General features: G+C 35.9%; 1 protein-coding gene across 2 annotated transcripts in view; it reads left to right on the top strand.

The window, feature by feature from the left end:
- The window catches only part of LOC145260333 (ribosomal protein S6 kinase alpha-5-like), a 427,160-nt gene that overhangs the window by 323,065 nt on the left and 86,954 nt on the right, over nucleotides 1-17,141 (top strand). For both annotated transcript variants that reach the window (XM_080118246.1, XM_080118245.1), the window contains exon 2: nucleotides 7,721-7,789. In XM_080118246.1, the coding sequence (XP_079974372.1) occupies nucleotides 7,721-7,789 (69 nt within the window). The remainder of the gene's footprint in view (nucleotides 1-7,720; nucleotides 7,790-17,141) is intronic.

Below are 17,141 nucleotides of genomic sequence, written 5' to 3'. Positions count from 1 at the left end.
TATATAGATGACTTTATCCTTTCTTTCTTCCCCTTTCTCTTTGTACGTCTCTATTTTCCCTTTTTCCCTATCTTTCCCTTTCCTATTTCTTCATTTTCTTCCTATTTCTTCATTTTCTTCCTCTTTCTTCCCCTCTTCCTCTTTCTTCCCCTCTTCCTCTTTCTTCCCGTCTTTCCTCTTTCTTCCCGTCTTTCCTCTTTCTTCCCGTCTTTCCTCTTTCTCCCTCTCTCCTCTTTCTCCCTCTCTCCTCTTTCTCCCTCTCTCCTCTCTCTCCCTCTCTCCTCTCTCTCCCTCTCCTCTCTCTCTCTCCCTCTCCTCTCCCTCTCCTCTCTCTCCCTCTCCTCTCTTTCTTCTTTCACCCTCTCCTCTCTTTCCTCTTTCACCCTCTCCTCTTTTTCCTCTTTCACCCTCTCCTCTCTTTCCTCTTTCACCCTCTCCTCTCTTTCCTCTTTCACTCTCTCTTTCCTCTTTCACCCTCTCTTTCCTCTTTCACCCTCTCTTTCCTCTTTCACCCTCTCTTTCCTCTTTCACCCTCTCTTTCCTCTTTCTCCCTCCTCTTTCCTCTTTCTCTCTCCTCTCTTTCCTCTTTCTCCCTCCTCTCTTTCCTCTTTCTCCCTCCTCTCTTTCCTCTTTCTCCCTCCTCTCTTTCCTCTTTCTCCCTCCTCTCTTTCCTCTTTCTCCCTCCTCTCTTTCCTCTTTCTCCCTCCTCTCTTTCCTCTTTCTCCCTCCTCTCTTTCCTCTTTCTTCCTCTCTTTCCTCTTTCTTCCTCTCTTTCCTCTTTCTTCCTCTCCTCTCTTTCTTCCTCTTTTCTCTTTCTTCCTCTTTTCTCTTTCTTCCTCTTTTCTCTTTCTTCCTCTTTTCTCTTTCTTCCTCTTTTCTCTTTCTTCCTCTTTTCTCTTTCTTCCTCTTTTCTCTTTCTTCCTCTTTTCTCTTTCTTCCTCTTTTCTCTTTCTTCCTCTTCCCCCCTTTCTTCCTCTTCCTCCTCATCTCTTTCTCCTCCCTCTTTTTTTTACATTATTCACCTCCCTCTCACTACTTCTCTCAGCATTCACCATACATTATGTTACTTTCCCCTCCTATCATCTAAAACATTTATGTACGAATGAAAGGTTTGCACAGTCACAACAAATTTACAAAGTCAGTTTTAATAGTATTTACATTTATTTAAAATTTCTAATGCTAAGACGCAGGTCAGAATAAATAAATAAAACAAACAATTTGTTTATTGTTGAAATTTGTTTGTTCTTAAAAGATAAACAAATTGTTAAGAATGGATAACTATAAAGACTCTCATGAATCATGACATATCTATTATATGAAGGACAGTTGTTTGTGCATGTGTGTACGTGTGTATGTCCAGCTACAACATCCACAAATTTAGCACGTTCTTGATCAGCATTGCCTGATTTAAAATTTAGAAAACAATACCCTTTCTTTGATTTTTAAAGGGGTTGGGTGCTATTTTCCACCCATCAACTAAAGGGAAATAATACTGATTCTGATTTTCACATAGTTATTTCCCTTATGTTGACTCATTGCTTGAGATGTCAATAGATGTCCAGAGATGTCAATAGATGGCAATAGTCTGGGCAGAGAAGAAGAGGACGTGAAAGGATGGATCAGTGAATGGTGGCTTTAAGTACATGATACTCTCGGGTGTGAGTAATCTTCTAGCACGATAGAAGGAACCTACCTTTTTTGCAGCAGCAGCCTTTGCAATGTCCTCAATGTATTCCAGTTCATATTGTCTGTGAATGCTAAGCCGAGGAGTTTAAATGAAGAATTCTCAGGTAGGATGTTATTTTTCATGGCAATCCGTGGTTAGAAAGGTTTCTAGTAATCGTTGAAGGAAAGAAGCTTATTCTTACTAGCAGTATATGTTACTATCCATTTATGGCCCCATTCCACGATGGTCTGGAGCTCGTTTTCTAAGGATTCTGCCTTTATATCTATGTCTGTATATTCAACTAAAAGTCTGAAGAGAAAAAAAGGTGATAGCACCAGCCTGAATTGGTCTGACACAAAATAGTCAAGGTTGAGGAAGATAGAGCACTATGTAAAGGTGGGTAGGATACTTATTGCCATTAATATTGCAGAGAGCCGACAGTCACTATAAAAAAGAAACCAAAAGTAAACGGCTGTCGCAATAAGGTAGAACTATTATCAAAAGAAATGAAGATTGCTGGAAATCTAGGTATCTTAGTGTCACTCAAACTTCAGATAACATATTATTAGGGCTGTGACAACAGCATATTCTTTTCATGGTTTTGACTCTCAAGTATATATCCGACACAGTTAATCAACCGAGAACCACATCACTCTATATAAACGGATATAAGATATCAATGGATACACACTCGAGAGTCAAAACACTGAAAAGAATATGCTGTTGTCCTAGCCTTACATATTACTGTACATGCAATAACCCTTATCCTGAGTGGCTTCCGGGCCTTGATAAGTGGTGACCTCCTTGTAAAAAAAAAAAAATTACCAATGAGCGATTATTAATGATGACTTGTGTGAGAAGTCTTAGAGAGTAAATAATAATAAAATATAGATTGTGAGGTAATTGTGTTTTGTGGTCTAAAAGAATTGTCTTCACAAACCTGTGACACAAACTGTTGAAATTTAAATGCAGATCGCTGGACCTCAAATTACTTTACAACAACAAATCACCAGCTGTCGCAGCAAAGAATGGTTTCGACTATGCTTGTTACTCTTATGGCCACCTTGGGCTAACTGCGAAATGTTGCATTCACTGTTGGATTCTGCCATTTGTGTGAACAATGAAAAAGTGCAGTGGAGCACGCATACTGATGGCAACGTTTTTTTTTTTTTTTGTGTGTTATGGTTCAAAGGTGTAATTTATTTTATTTTTTATTTTTGAATGGCAAAAGGTTTTAGTTGTCCTTTTTTTATCAAGAATAAGTTCGATTTAAATTAAAAAAAAAAAAAAAGCTTTCTTTCCGTAACTCTTCTCAAATATTGAAAATTCTTCATATCAAGATCTTTTATGTTGAAAGCAAGAATGTCAAACATGAACCCGTTGCAATCACATAAGACATCATTTGATGGTCAAGATGGCACTGTTTATAATTTAAACTGAACAAAACAGGAGACTTTGATGATTTGGTCACATTGACAAAAACGATGAGCTTTAGGCTTAATTGGTGTAGAACAGTTGAAGTAGCAGGCTCAATTCACTGGAGAAGGCCAAGGAAAACGTGGGAGGAAGCGATAAATAAAAGCGATAAATAAAAGCAAAACTGATCAAAGAGAGATTACTTTGGAGTCAGCTTTTTAAAGCTTTTCAACACATGCTAGCGTGTAAAATGGCGGTTAAACCGATCAAAAGTTTTTAGATTGAAACTAAAATTTTTGTTTGTGATAGTCACAAAGATGAAAATGACTTTCTAATATACTGTTTTATTTATATAGAAGATGTGTGTGTGTGTGTGTGTGTGTGTGTTAATATTTAACCGATAAACTCTTAAACTGCTGGTCGCGTAACATTGAAATTAACAGGAAACGGTAGTCATACACCAAGGATTGTTTATAACGAGTAAACTCTGTGGATGAATAACGCGTACAGAAATATGTGAACAAGTTGAAATACAAAATGTAGATTTCAACTTGAAGACATATTTCTATTTTTGCGTATGCGTAAATTCAATCATAGTATGAAGTCGTTTAATTTTAAATCTGTCTTATCTATCTGTTGAGTGAGTTTAAATGGTAGGGAATACAGTTGGAATGTTGAATGTTTTGGTTTTGATTCTAGCTGATTGCACCCAAGTCATTTTTTTTTTTTTTTTACTTTTGAATTCAATACTATATATATATATATATATATATATATATATACTAGCAAAAGTACCCGTTGTTGACTGGGTTCAAAAACAGCCTACAGAAAATGGACTCTGATTTATGAAAGTATGATAGGTTATGAAAAGGAAGGGTTGTAAAGAGATAGCTTCGAATTTGGGGGTATCAAAACCAAAGCAAAATATGATGAAAGTAAAAATAAAAAAGATAAACCCCATAATTTATTATACCATACCTGTTCACACTGAAACACTTATCACAATATTCTGTGGATCTATATTAAAAAACCTTGACATATTTCCATTTTTTTATATACCATATTTCTTCAAACTGAAACATAATTATCAAAGTATACTTACGCAGATAGATATGAAAAGTCTTTATTAAAGTTTGTGCCTATTTCCATTCTATGGAGGCCAGGCGCGAACGCAGACCCCACAATTTTATAATACCATCCCTATTTAAGTTAAAACATACTTATCAAAGTATTATTGTGTACATCTATATCAAAAACACTTGTAAACTTTTTTTTAAAATTTTTTAATTGTTTATTTCCATACTTTGGTGACAATGCGCGAACGCAGACCCCCACAATTTTAATGAACCACCGTTCTGTCAGATCAAACATACTCATTCCTGTGTCTCGATACATCTTCTATCATTATATGTAATCAGTTTTTTAAAGTAGTCAACCATATAGGAGCCTATTCATACCCAGACACACACACACACACATTCAGCTTTATATTTTATATATATATATATAATATATATATATATATATATATATATTACAATAATAAGTTTTTTTAATACCTACAGACACTAGTGTTTCATCCTTTCGGGAATCATCAGTGCAGGTTGACACAATTATTACCGGTCAGACAAAGCCATCTCTAACTCCATTAGCAAAGAACAAACCACACGGCCAATCTCAACCGTGAGAAATATCGTTGAAATTTTAACATTTTTATTTTTTAAATGTAGCATCCGCCCAGAGTGATCTAATGATTATAACACCATGATCTTTGCATGCGAGCTCAGGTGAACGACTTTCTATTTCAACTTTAAATTGCTCAACAATAAGAATATCCGTGCATGAGGTTGCCAAGCTAATCAAGAATCTTGATTCCAGTAAAGCAACTGGCCCTGATGGCATCCCAATTATAGTGTTAAAAAAGCTTCAACCAGAACGCGCTCCCATACTTACGAAACTATTTAAGCGCTGCCTTAAGGAGAAGTGCTTTCCGACTCCCTGGAAGACCTCATCAGTTTGCCCTGTATTTAAGAATTCAGGTGATAAGTCATCTCCCTCTCAGTACAGACCAATAAGTCTCCTGTGTGTTATGAGTAAGTTGCTGGAATCCATATTAAATAGAGAAATAGTCAACCACCTCAGCAGGAACAACCTTCTTAGTGACACACAATATGGTTTCCGCTCTGCAAGATCTACCGCAGATGTGCTGACAGTTATATCTTACAGGATTAGTGAATCTTTTGACAAAGGCTTCCTTTCTAGGGCAATTGCTCTTGACATATCAAAGGCCTTTGACAAGGTATGGCATAAGGGTCTACTTCACAAGATTTCCAGCTACGGTATAACTGGAAATGTTTTCTCAATCATATAATCATTTCTCTCCGATAGGCTCATAAGAGTAGTGGTAGATGGACAAAAATCAGAGGCCTGCAATATAAATGCTGGAGTCCCTCAGGGGTCAATCCTGGGCCCAACTCTCTTCCTGATCTACATCAATGACCTCCCTAAACACATACTTAAATCATTCGTTGACATCTATGCTGATGACACTACCATCTATGGCAACATATCAAAGGCTGTAAATGACAAAGTTCTCTCTGATTATCTCTCCTCTGATCTCTAGCGCGTGGTTCAGTGGGGGAAGATGTGGCTGGTTACCTTTAATGTATCCAAAACCAAACTCCTATCCTTACATCATCAATGCTCTGATCCCCATCTGGCATCAATTGTGATGGATGGCTCTCGTCTGGGTGAAGCCCCGTGTTTTGACAAGCTTCTGGGTTTGACCTTTACTCCTGATCTGAAATGGAACACGTACATCAAGCCTGTTGCCAAGGTCGCTGGAAAGATGGTGGGATCCTTCTACCGCTCCAGAAGATACCTCACTAATTCTCTATCTATATAAAAGCCAAGTACATCCAAGGATGGAGTACTGTTGCCATATCTGGGCAGGAGCTGCTAAAAACAGCCTATCCTGCCTTGACATAGTACAAAATAGACTTTGTGGCTTAGTGGGGGATGCCCTTTTCTCTACCCTGCAACCTCTCTCCGACAGAAGAGACGTTGCGAGCCTATCCTTGTTTTATCGTTATTTTCATGGCAGGTGCTCGTCTGAACTCCAATCCCTGGTCCCCCCTCGCCAATCTTTCACAAAAAACACCCGTCTAGCTGAATCCACTGTGAAAAATTTCCCCCACTCTTTATCTGTGCCTAAATCAAAACGTGGATTCCATGAACAAAGCTTCTTTCTTAGAACTGCACGCCTGTGGAACTCTGTTCCGTCTGCCTGCTTCAAGTCCAACGTTAACAAATTCCTAATGACCCCCCCCTTAAGTAAACTCTCCACCAAATCTCCACACTAACGTAATGTACTTGCAATAACCCTTATCCCTCAGTGGCTTCTGGGCCTTGATAAGTGGTGATCACTGTAAAAAAAAAAAGAAGAAAAAAAGAACCGAATTTCTTAAAGAGGCTAACATATATATAATATATCAATATAATATTTGATAGAGAATTGACTCTGTAATAATAAATATTAAATCTGTATGAATTAAAATATATTTAAGCATATTTTATGACCTGGCAAGGTCAGACTCCTCACCTCCATCCCCCACTAGTTAGACAATGAATTTCAAGTTTTCTTATTCTCTAGAGAGGTGTACCAGATCACTTTGGCTTCATATTTGTGGATTTTAGACTGTATATAAAAAAAAACCATAGACAAAAAAAAAAAAAATGACTTAATTACTTATTTGCAAGCTGGACAAAGACCTTTGACAGTTTGACTGTACTCTGACAATGTTAGCTGACAAAAATAAATAAATAATAATTGCAATGATTTCTTATTTCCAAAAAAACGTAAATTTTTTTATTGTCATTTAATAGTTTTTGCTTTTTTACTGCGAGTCATTGCTGGTCAAGGTAAGAAGCCACTCAAGAATGAAAATTAATAAGATGGAATGAACTAAGTTTGATTATTTTAAGGGACATTGTGTTCCAAGTATCAATTTTGTTTGAATTTTTTCTGTAATACTAGTTATATTTACTTGAAAAAATGAACTCAATTGAAACTTTTTTTTTTAATTATAAATTCCTTTTAGTTTTACCTTTCATTTCTGATCTAAGTAAATATTATTAAAAATAGTTAAATGAAAATTACCCTACAAAATATTTTAATCCCGTGATTCAAGTAGCCGTTAGAGGATTTGTGACTGACAGAGGGATATTTCATTCAATTATGTTTGACATTAAAATGAAAATTATGAGCCTAAATTGCAAAAAAATAAATAAATTAAAAAAATTTGGAATCCTTCTTTGATCAGAATATGGAACAATATGTGCACCATCTTATATATTATTATTTTTTATTTATTTTTTTTTTTTTTGTGTGTAGCTTTTTTTAAGAATCTCTACGGGTACATCAAATAGGGGAAAATCTTGCATGACTTTACACATATAGAATAAAAGCAACAAAAATAAAGGATATATTTTGATGATTTATGCTAAGTAGAAAAAGAAATGGAAATTTGTGTGAAACTTTTGACAACATTTCTTCCCATTTTTTAATGTTTATTTTCATTCTTGTTTTTATTTTTATTTTTTTTTAAGTTCCCAGAAATGTTTTTTTTTCTTTTTCAGTGAATATGGCTGGAAAGGGGAAGGTGGGGATGTCTGACTTTGAACTTTTAAAAGTTTTAGGAACTGGAGGTGAGTATTTCTTTGTCTTCTTTCTCTTTAAATCAAAATATTTATTCATAGATGTATATCTACTAATACCTTCATTAGTACCTTTATTATATGTAACGCTTCCTTTATTTATTATATGTAACGCTTCCTTTATTATATGTAACGCTTCATTTATTTATTATGTGTAACGCTTCATTTATTTATTATGTGTAACGCTTCATTTATTTATTATGTGTAACGCTTCCTTTATTATGTGTAACGCTTCAAGTATGAGTGCCTTGCTTTTTGTACTCCAGAAAAGTCGAATGTTTTGCTGAAAATACTGGATTCATTCCTAGTTACAGGTTAACTGCTTTTTTAAATAAGAAAAAGTTGTATTTTGATTACTGTTCTTATCTTGAGTGTTATTTTCACAATATTTCGGTCGATGTAACCGCTAACCTTCATCTTGTGCATCTTGTCAAACGCAATGACCGTGGCATAACGGATAAAGTACATGGTTTTAAGTGATCTTCTTCTGAAGGTTGAAGGTTCAATCTTCAGTGCAGACGATTCTCGGAATACAATTGTAAATTACTTAGTTCTCCGAGAGCATGCTACCTCTGTTGATTAAACACGAGGGGATTTCATTTGAAATTCCGTGCAAATTCTTGAGGTTAACACAAAGTTTCACAAGTTCGGCAAGATACACCTGAAGATGGTCAGAGATTAGCCGAAGCGTTGTGAGAAAAACAATTAAGATGAGAACAATAATCTGAACATTCCAAATGATGCAAATGATGAATCTTTATCTCAAAGAAAAAGCTGATTTTTTTTTTTTAATCAAGCAGCTAGGTCTGATTTATTTATTGTAATTTGGTTGGATCTTATTTCTTTCTCTTTTTTTCATGTCTTACATATATCTTTTTGTTATTTCTCTCTTCCTCTCTTTGTCTGGCCGTCCTTTTCTCTCTAATGAAAGTTCTCTCTGAAAATTGTAAATTTTTCTCTTACTTGTAATCCTAACCTCAATTTAGCTCTGTCGAGCACGATTCAAAATCGGCTAGCTAGCTCCTTTTAGTTTTTGTATTTTTAAAAATAATTATGGTTAAAAATAATATGGTCTTTATATAGCCATAATATATGTATAAGTGTGTGCGTGTTATAAGAAATACTGGATGACAGTAAATAAACTTTATTTGATCATTCAATCAATAACATTGTCAAGGCTGTTGTAAAGAAGATAGACCCCCTCTACTGTGCTAAATAATTATTGCATCTGAGCATCCCAAATCTTTACAAATCCACCATTCATCCATGCATGGAGTATTGTTGCCCCATCTGGGCTGGTTCATCTACCACTAGACTCTTACTCTTAGACAAGGTCCAAAACAATCACCAATCTCATGGGTCTCACACTATCGACCTAGGTCCAACCTCTGTCCCATCGCCATAATGTTGCATTCCTGTGCCTGTTTTACAAATACTTTAATCGAATGTGCTCTGATGAACTCCTAGCACTAGTACCCTCCAATGTCCATACCCGTGACTAAGCAGACAAGTAGCAAAATCTCACCCTTTCACTGTTGACGTCACTAGATGCCAGAAAGCCATCTACTCTAATAGTTTCTTTCCTTGGACTACTAGACTTTGGAATTCCTTCCCTGTTTCCTGCTTCCCTGACTGTATTAGACTGCAGAAGCTTAAATGTAATGTAAGCGGACATCTAGCTGCTCAACTCCACAGTGCTCTGTAAGCCATGATCTCAAATAGTATCCCCTTACATTCAAGTTTCAATATGCCTTGTTTGGGGTGAAAAAGAGTTTAAAAAGGAAAAAGAAAAACTCTTTAGACCTTGGTATTTAGAAGCTTAATGCTTCTCGTCAGAAGATAAGAGAAGAGCAAGGTTATATATATAATCATAAGAACATTAGCCTAGAAATAAAAAAGGATAAAAGTAGAGCTGAGTTAGATGCATCAGCTTTTAATGTGGAGAAAGTTGAGCTCCACAAATTCTGGATTGAAACAAAAAATAAAAATTGCCTCTGTCTAGAAGGATTTCTTATGACTTATGAAAAGATAGTATAGTATCGAAACTGATACTACACTTTGTCAAAAGGGCAAGAAGAAAGAAGTGTCGATCGTTATTAAACAAATTTTTGCTGAAAACGTGAGTCTTTCAAAAATATGAGTTAACTGCTTTTTTTTTTTTCTTCAAGAAAAATTCTGTATTTGAATTCTTTCAGACTACTGTTTTCATTTTGAGTGATATTTTCACAACCTTTCAACCAGTGTGACCTGTGAATGTAGTATCAAATCTGATACTACATTTTGCTCCTAGTCAAAAGCCAAAAACAAAGGATTATTAGTAGTCCTTAATCATTGTAAGCATTATCAGTTTAGCTGTTGTTTCTGATTTTACTATCGAAATGCATTTGAAAAACTACATTAAAGAAACTCAAGAAAAAAAGCATTGTTGGTGGTCAGGAATTCTTGATCGCATCATTATCCATTGTTCAGATCGGCATATTCTCTTAATGCACAGTTAGCTTGACGATGGTGTTGATAATGGGAATGGCATTAATTAGAATAGGATGAAGAGTGTGGAAGGCAATTTTATGACAATGGTGATGAGGTCGAGTTGACCATCTCCCGAGCACGGCTGTGAATGACTGACCAAATTAGTTTTATCACCTCTGGCAGTAAATGAAACATTCAGAAGTTTTATCGTGCAACGTTTCACGCGTTCTTGACTACGAGATGATCGGCTATTGGAGAAGGTGGTGTAAATTGTGGAAGGAAGGCTTAGAGTGGAGAAAGAAAAGCCTTCCCTCCCTGTTTCCTGCTTCCCAAACAAAAGATGCATATGGAGAGAAATGAGTGATTCAAAGAGGAAGGAATGTTCAGATAGAGAAGGAAGTGATGTGTTGGCATCAATTAGAAATGTGGGTAAGTGAAAGAGTGGCAATGTTTTTAACGTGTATTTGTTATTAGTGATGGAATGATTCAAATATTTTCCCCAATTTCGATACAATTAATGATTTCGATTCTTGTATAATATCCAAATAGTTATAGGGTCATTCTCTATTATTTATTTTTTTTATTTTTTTGTTGGAATCATTGGAATCATAAAAAATTATGCTCTGATGAACTCACGTCACTTATGCCTCCTCGGCATACATACTTCCGACTGGCAGCAAAATTCCACCCCTTCACTCTTGAGACCCCTAGATGCCAGAAAACCTTATATTATAATAGTTTCTTCTCTTAGACTGCTGGACTTCAGAATTCCCTCCGTGTTTCCTGCTTTCCAAACTATACTAACATGAATACATTTAAATTTAATGTGAACAGACATCTTGCTACTCAACTCCCCCTAGTCCCCTGCTAAGTATGATCCCAAATAATAATAGCCCTTAAGCCCAAGTGGCAATATGCTTTGTTTGGGTTGAAAATGAGTAACTAAAAAAAAAATACATGTATGTGCCTATATTTTAGCAAAAGTAAAAAACTACACTTATGGGTTTGATCTGTAGATTTTGGGTTTACTGATTGTTTAAAATCAATATTTATCCATTCATAATTGCCACCAGAAGTGAAAAATTAAGTGTTGAGCAAAAAAAAAAAAGAGTTGTTTTTAGCATCGGAAAATATGCTAAAATTTTTTCAATTACAATACCACACAAAAAACTGATTTTTTTCCGATTCCGATCAGTCATCTCAACACTAATTCGTATTGTGTTTGCATATGAATAAGATGGCAATTACAAAAAAAAAAAAAAAATAATGCTTTAATGCGTGGATGTGTAAACTAGAATGCAAATCTGAAATATTTGAATTTTCCAACGGGAGATTGATATGTCCATATTATATGAACCTTAAGTTCAAAGAAACTGAAATTTGGGGAATATTTATTAATTCATATCTTAATATATTTGGTTAAGATTTGACAAAAAATTGGAAGCATCTGAATTTTTACAAAGGGCTTTCATCCGCATTTTACTCCTTTTATAGAAAACAAAATTAAACTAAATAAAGCCTACATTACAACCTCTTACACTTTGATTGGGATTTCCACTCTCCCAGTACACAGATTTATGTTGGTTGAATCTTGCTTTTTTACTCTGAATAATTTTCTCTGGAAAAATACCATTTCTATATCATTGCTAAAAGATCCAAGAAAATCGTCAATAATTCTTGTTATTTGGATTCTTCAAACTACTGTTCTCATCTTTTAGTGTTATTCATGCAAGGTTTCTGTCGATGAAACCTACAACCTTCTTCATGTGTATCTTGTTTAACTCCAGAGTCTTTCTGTCAAACTTGGAAATCTGCTCAGTTTCGAATGTGACCCTTTATTTAATTCATAGCATGCTCTCATTCCGTCTGGGCAGAAGTCCTAAATAATTCGAGTGTCACCTGCACTGAGGATTTAACTTGCAACTAAAATTTACCAAGTATTTTATTCACTGCGCCACGGGTCCTTGTGGACGACAGAAAGATTCCCAAATTCGACTGGATGCACCTGAAAAAGATCTGACGTTATATCAATCTAAAACGTTGTGCGAATTGTCTTCAAGTATGGATGATAGGATTTCAGTTTAGCAACACGTAGTATTTTTGAAATATGCTTATGCTGGTATGGTATCCGCATGGATAAACCGTTGTAGAACCATAGATGTCTTATATTGTAGGAAGATTGACCGGCCAAGAAAAACTTGGCAGTGAGTAAGTAGACATGACCACACAGATAGTGAGAACTGAAGAGCGAACTTGCGAAATATCAGAAACGTCTTGCTCTCTTTTTTTTTTTTTTCTTTTTTTTTAAGATCAGTCGGCATCTCTTGTCTTTGTGATAATACTTTTTTTGTTGTTATTAGTTCTTTACATCAAGTGGCTTCATGCCCTGTCTCTCGTGGTTTCCATGAAAACAAAAATGGGTTGTGATCAGATGTAACAAGGTCACTCGCTCCACATCACCGGCAGAAAATTCTTAATACATATAATTATTTCTGTGGCACCGCTTCTTCAGATCTGTAGGTGTGTAGATTTGCTAAAACCTAGTTATCATGATCTTAAGATTTTATTATAAACTATCACAATAACATCAGTGTGTGTGTATATATATATATATATAACTACTTAATTTACTCACATAAAATTAATATACGAAAGTGTAGATTTATGCGTAAGCTTTAATTATTTACTTCAAAAGTGCTCAATATGTAGGTAGAGCTAGTTAGTAAGTTATAAAATGTATATGGTGATTAAGCTACACTGAATATTCCGCATTTCATCCACTTTAGGATTCTTCAGGCTTATGCACATAAGCCTGAAGAATCCTAAAGTGGATGAAACGCGGAATATTCAGTGTAGCTTAATCGCCATATACATTTTATAACTTATATATATATATATATTAGTATGGACTCTTCTATCGATTTCGACATATGAGGTTCCACCACAACAACTAAGTGGCTTGGAAACCCACACAGATTATTTGTTTATAGTGGTGAAGGCTTTGTGTAGAACCATCTACAATTTTTGGTATTACTGCTAATCTTTGTTGGTGCAGATGACTGCCACAGGACAGAGTATACAGTAGACTGCAGGTTTTTACATCAGAGTTTACCTTCTCCTAGATACATGTAACATTAAAGAAGACTGGGTGGTGTATCTCTCCCAGTGAATTAATGCACCCCCAGGTACCAACCTGGAAATTTTTACAATTCGGTGTGGTACATACAGCGCCTAGACTTCCCAAATGGTCACCCATCTGGTACTGGCTAGGCTCAACGTTGCTTAACTTTGGTGATCTGGCAAGAACCGGTGTGTCACTGTGATTGTGCTGTGTGTTTGTGTGTGTGTATATGTATATATATATCTTGCATTAACCAGAAAATTCCTATTGATTACGTTTCTTCCTACTACTAGAAAAAAAACAACACATTTATACATAATATATTGAAATAGTACTGCATTTAAACTCGTCTATAAGTTTATTAATAACAATGTTTGCTTCGATCCTCAATGAATGATCTTTTTCCTGATTTATTTATCATGTGGTAAACGTTTTTTATTTTATATCTTTTTTCTCTTTTAAAATTTAAAAACACACTTCATCTTTTGGCATACATTTTAAGGGAAATCCTTCTACACTGCATTTATTTGTATGTATTTTTAAAGTCTTTTTTCTTGCCACCTTGCACTGGCTGTTAGCCAGTGCTTTCTCACTTTCGACTTTGATGTCCATCCTGCCCAGCATGCAACTTGTTTCTCTCCTCGACCACATGGTGTATTTTTGTCTCCTTCTCTTGTGATGCAAGCTTGCGCACACTTGCTAATTTACATACATGCTTTAATGACTGCTGCTGCTAATATTTTCGCTAGCCAGCTATCCTTTGTTGCTGCTAATCCTCTCGTACTCACCCATATAAAATAGAAGTAAAAATAAACTGAAACAAGATATATTGTTTTATCGGCAGATGTCAGGAAAATCAATGTCCTAAAACTGGGGCACTTCGGATTGGAACAAAAATAAAAATTAACACATTTCTAGAAAGCGGTCTCCTTTAATGACCGAGGATGGGAAAATAAACAGACTTTAAATATTCAAGCGATTTCACTTATTTTCTAATGGTTGCAATTGTTTGGTTTAATTTGACTTACACCGATGCAAATTTTTGTATCTGATTGATAGTGGATAGGTATTTATTTGCTTCTCAACCTAAGGAAAATATGACACAAGGTCGGTTTTTATGTGGAGTGAAGATGTGGGAAAGGGGGAATGGTATATAGGGTTGCCCCTACATGGACCAATAACCAATTGTCACAAGGGCAATGGTCTCAAAGTGCAGCATCTGCCGGGACAGATACTACACTTTGATCTCGGCGAAAAGGCCAAGTGGAAGGGGGTATTGATTGATAGTGGGTAATGAGACATAAAAATAGTCACCCATATACAAAATCTTCATGTGCAAATATGTTCCAGATTTTCGTTAACACAACAAAAAAATGGAGTTCTGAAACGATTGTGTAAGAATAGCTTTTTTTCGCAGATGCACATGAACCACATTATTTTTTATTTCTTATATCTGTTAATGTAGACATTGGTTACCTCCCTTGCTTCAGTTACATGGTTACCTCCCTTGCTTGTGGTGATATAAATAGGAGTCGGCCATCTTGGTTTAGTTAGTTCGTTCGTACAGTTTAGACAGACTACAAGTGTCTCAACAAATGGTAGCAGAGATATCCCTCTGTGTGCGACAAAACGAAAAAAAAAAAACAAAAAAAAAACAGCTTGTCTGTAGCACTAGACAGATCGGATATCGGATATGGCAACTTCAAACAAACAACCTCCATTGTTGGAGGGGGAGGATGTTTACGAGAACTGGAAACAAGACGTTGAAATGTGGTCGTTGTTCACGGATCTTTCTGAGGAAAAAAAAGGGCCAGCAGTGTTTTTGACGCTACCACCGAATATTAGAGAATGTGTCCGTGAATTGCCAACAAGTGACATCGGCGGACGAGATGGCTTGAAGATCTTAATAAAGAAACTGGATGACATATATTTAAAGGATGAACACACGCGCGATTACATGACTTTTAAGGAATTTTACACTTATAAAAGATCGTCAGGTACCAGTATAAATGACTTTCTTGTTCGTTATGAGTTTTTGTACCAAAGATTAAAAAGATTCTACATTATTCTACCGGAAGGAGTGCAAGCTTTTCTTGTTTTGAACGCGGTTAACATATCGGAAGAGAACGAAAAATTAGCGCGGACAACGTGTTCTGTTTTGACGTATCAAAACATGAAGGAATCGATAAAGAAAGTATTTGGTGACATTTATCGTGATGAAAATGTACCGGCAGTGAAATCAGAGCCCGAAATCGTCAGCTATAATTATTCTAAACCGGGTAACAACAAAAGGCGTTTTCGTCGAGGACAATCTAATCCATGTGACCGAAGTGGAAACGTGTTGTTGTGTTACAAATGTCAGTCTCCGAACCATCTAATTAGAGAGTGTCCTAGAAATACGCCCAGGTTTACGGAAGCGACAGAACAAATACACATTACGTTGTTCATTCAAGAAAATATTTATTTGAACAGTACAAATGAAAAAATCTCAAATCTTGTAAAGGAAACATTTGGAATGGCAGTCTTGGATTCTGCTTGTACTCGCACACTGGCTGGCGAAGTGTGGCTTGATGTTTATTTAGATACTTTAAATGAAAGTGACCTGCAACTAGTGAAGTATACGAACTCAGACCGGAGTTTTTGTTTTGGTGATGGAGTGGCTGTCACAGCAATTAAAGTTGCTAAATTTCCGGTTACACTCGGAGGTATAAGAGTTTATATCAAAGCAGATATTGTGAAAAACGACTTGCCTCTTCTATTAAGTCACAAATCGATGAAGACAGCAGGAATAGTGCTAGATTTCCGGAAAGATATGTGCTGGATTTTTGATAAATGTATTGAACTAAAGACCACAACTTCAGGGCACTATTGTCTCCCCTTAACAAATAAGTTGTTGGATCATAGTGGTACTAAGAACATTGTATTACATGTTCAGAATTTTGGTCAGTGTTCTTTCACAGAAAAAAAAAAAAAAGCAGAAAAACTTCATCGACAGTTTGCTCATGCCTCGAAGGAAAAACTTGTTTCCTTGGTTAAAAAAAGTGGCAAATTCAATGACAAGGAATTTATAAAGGCGATTGAGGAGGTTTGTGAAAACTGTCAAATTTGCCTTAGATTTAAAAAAGCTCCACTGCGACCGGTTGTGGGATTGCCTCTTGGCAATAGATTTAATCACACAGTTTGCATGGATTTGAAAGAGTTCATCCACAATGAGGTGTGGATACTACATCTCATTGATGCCGCTACCAGGTATTCAGCGGCAACATTGATCAAAACAAAGAAGAAGGAGGAGATCATCAAAAACATCTTTATGATGTGGATTACCTATTTCGGATCTCCTGTTCGTTTTCTGAGTGATAATGGGGGTGAATTCAACAACGAACACTATAGACAGATGAATGAAAAACTCAACATAGAGACCTGTACTACTGCCGCAGAAAGTCCATTCAGCAACGGTACTGTAGAACGTCATAATTTGATAGTTGCTGAGGCAATGAGAAAAACAATTGACGATGAGAAGTGTGAACCTGAAATTGCCTTGGCATGGGCTATTTGTGCAAAAAATGCCCTCCTCAATTACTCTGGACACAGTCCAAATGAACTTGTATTCGGTTTCAATGTAAATACACCCTCAATTCTGACAGACCAGTTACCTGCTATGGAGGTCTCTACTACAAGTGACATGGTGAGAAAAAATTTAAATGCTCTCCATAGTGCAAGGAGAAACTTTTTGGAAGCTGAGTCCAGTGAGAG

Source organism: Euprymna scolopes, chromosome 36 (assembly GCF_053919585.1).
Source record: "Euprymna scolopes isolate OS-2025 chromosome 36, ASM5391958v1, whole genome shotgun sequence".
Lineage (NCBI taxonomy): Eukaryota > Metazoa > Mollusca > Cephalopoda > Sepiida > Sepiolidae > Euprymna > Euprymna scolopes.
The sequence above is the reverse complement of the archived record's forward strand: the minus strand, read 5'-3'. Positions and strand labels throughout refer to the sequence as shown.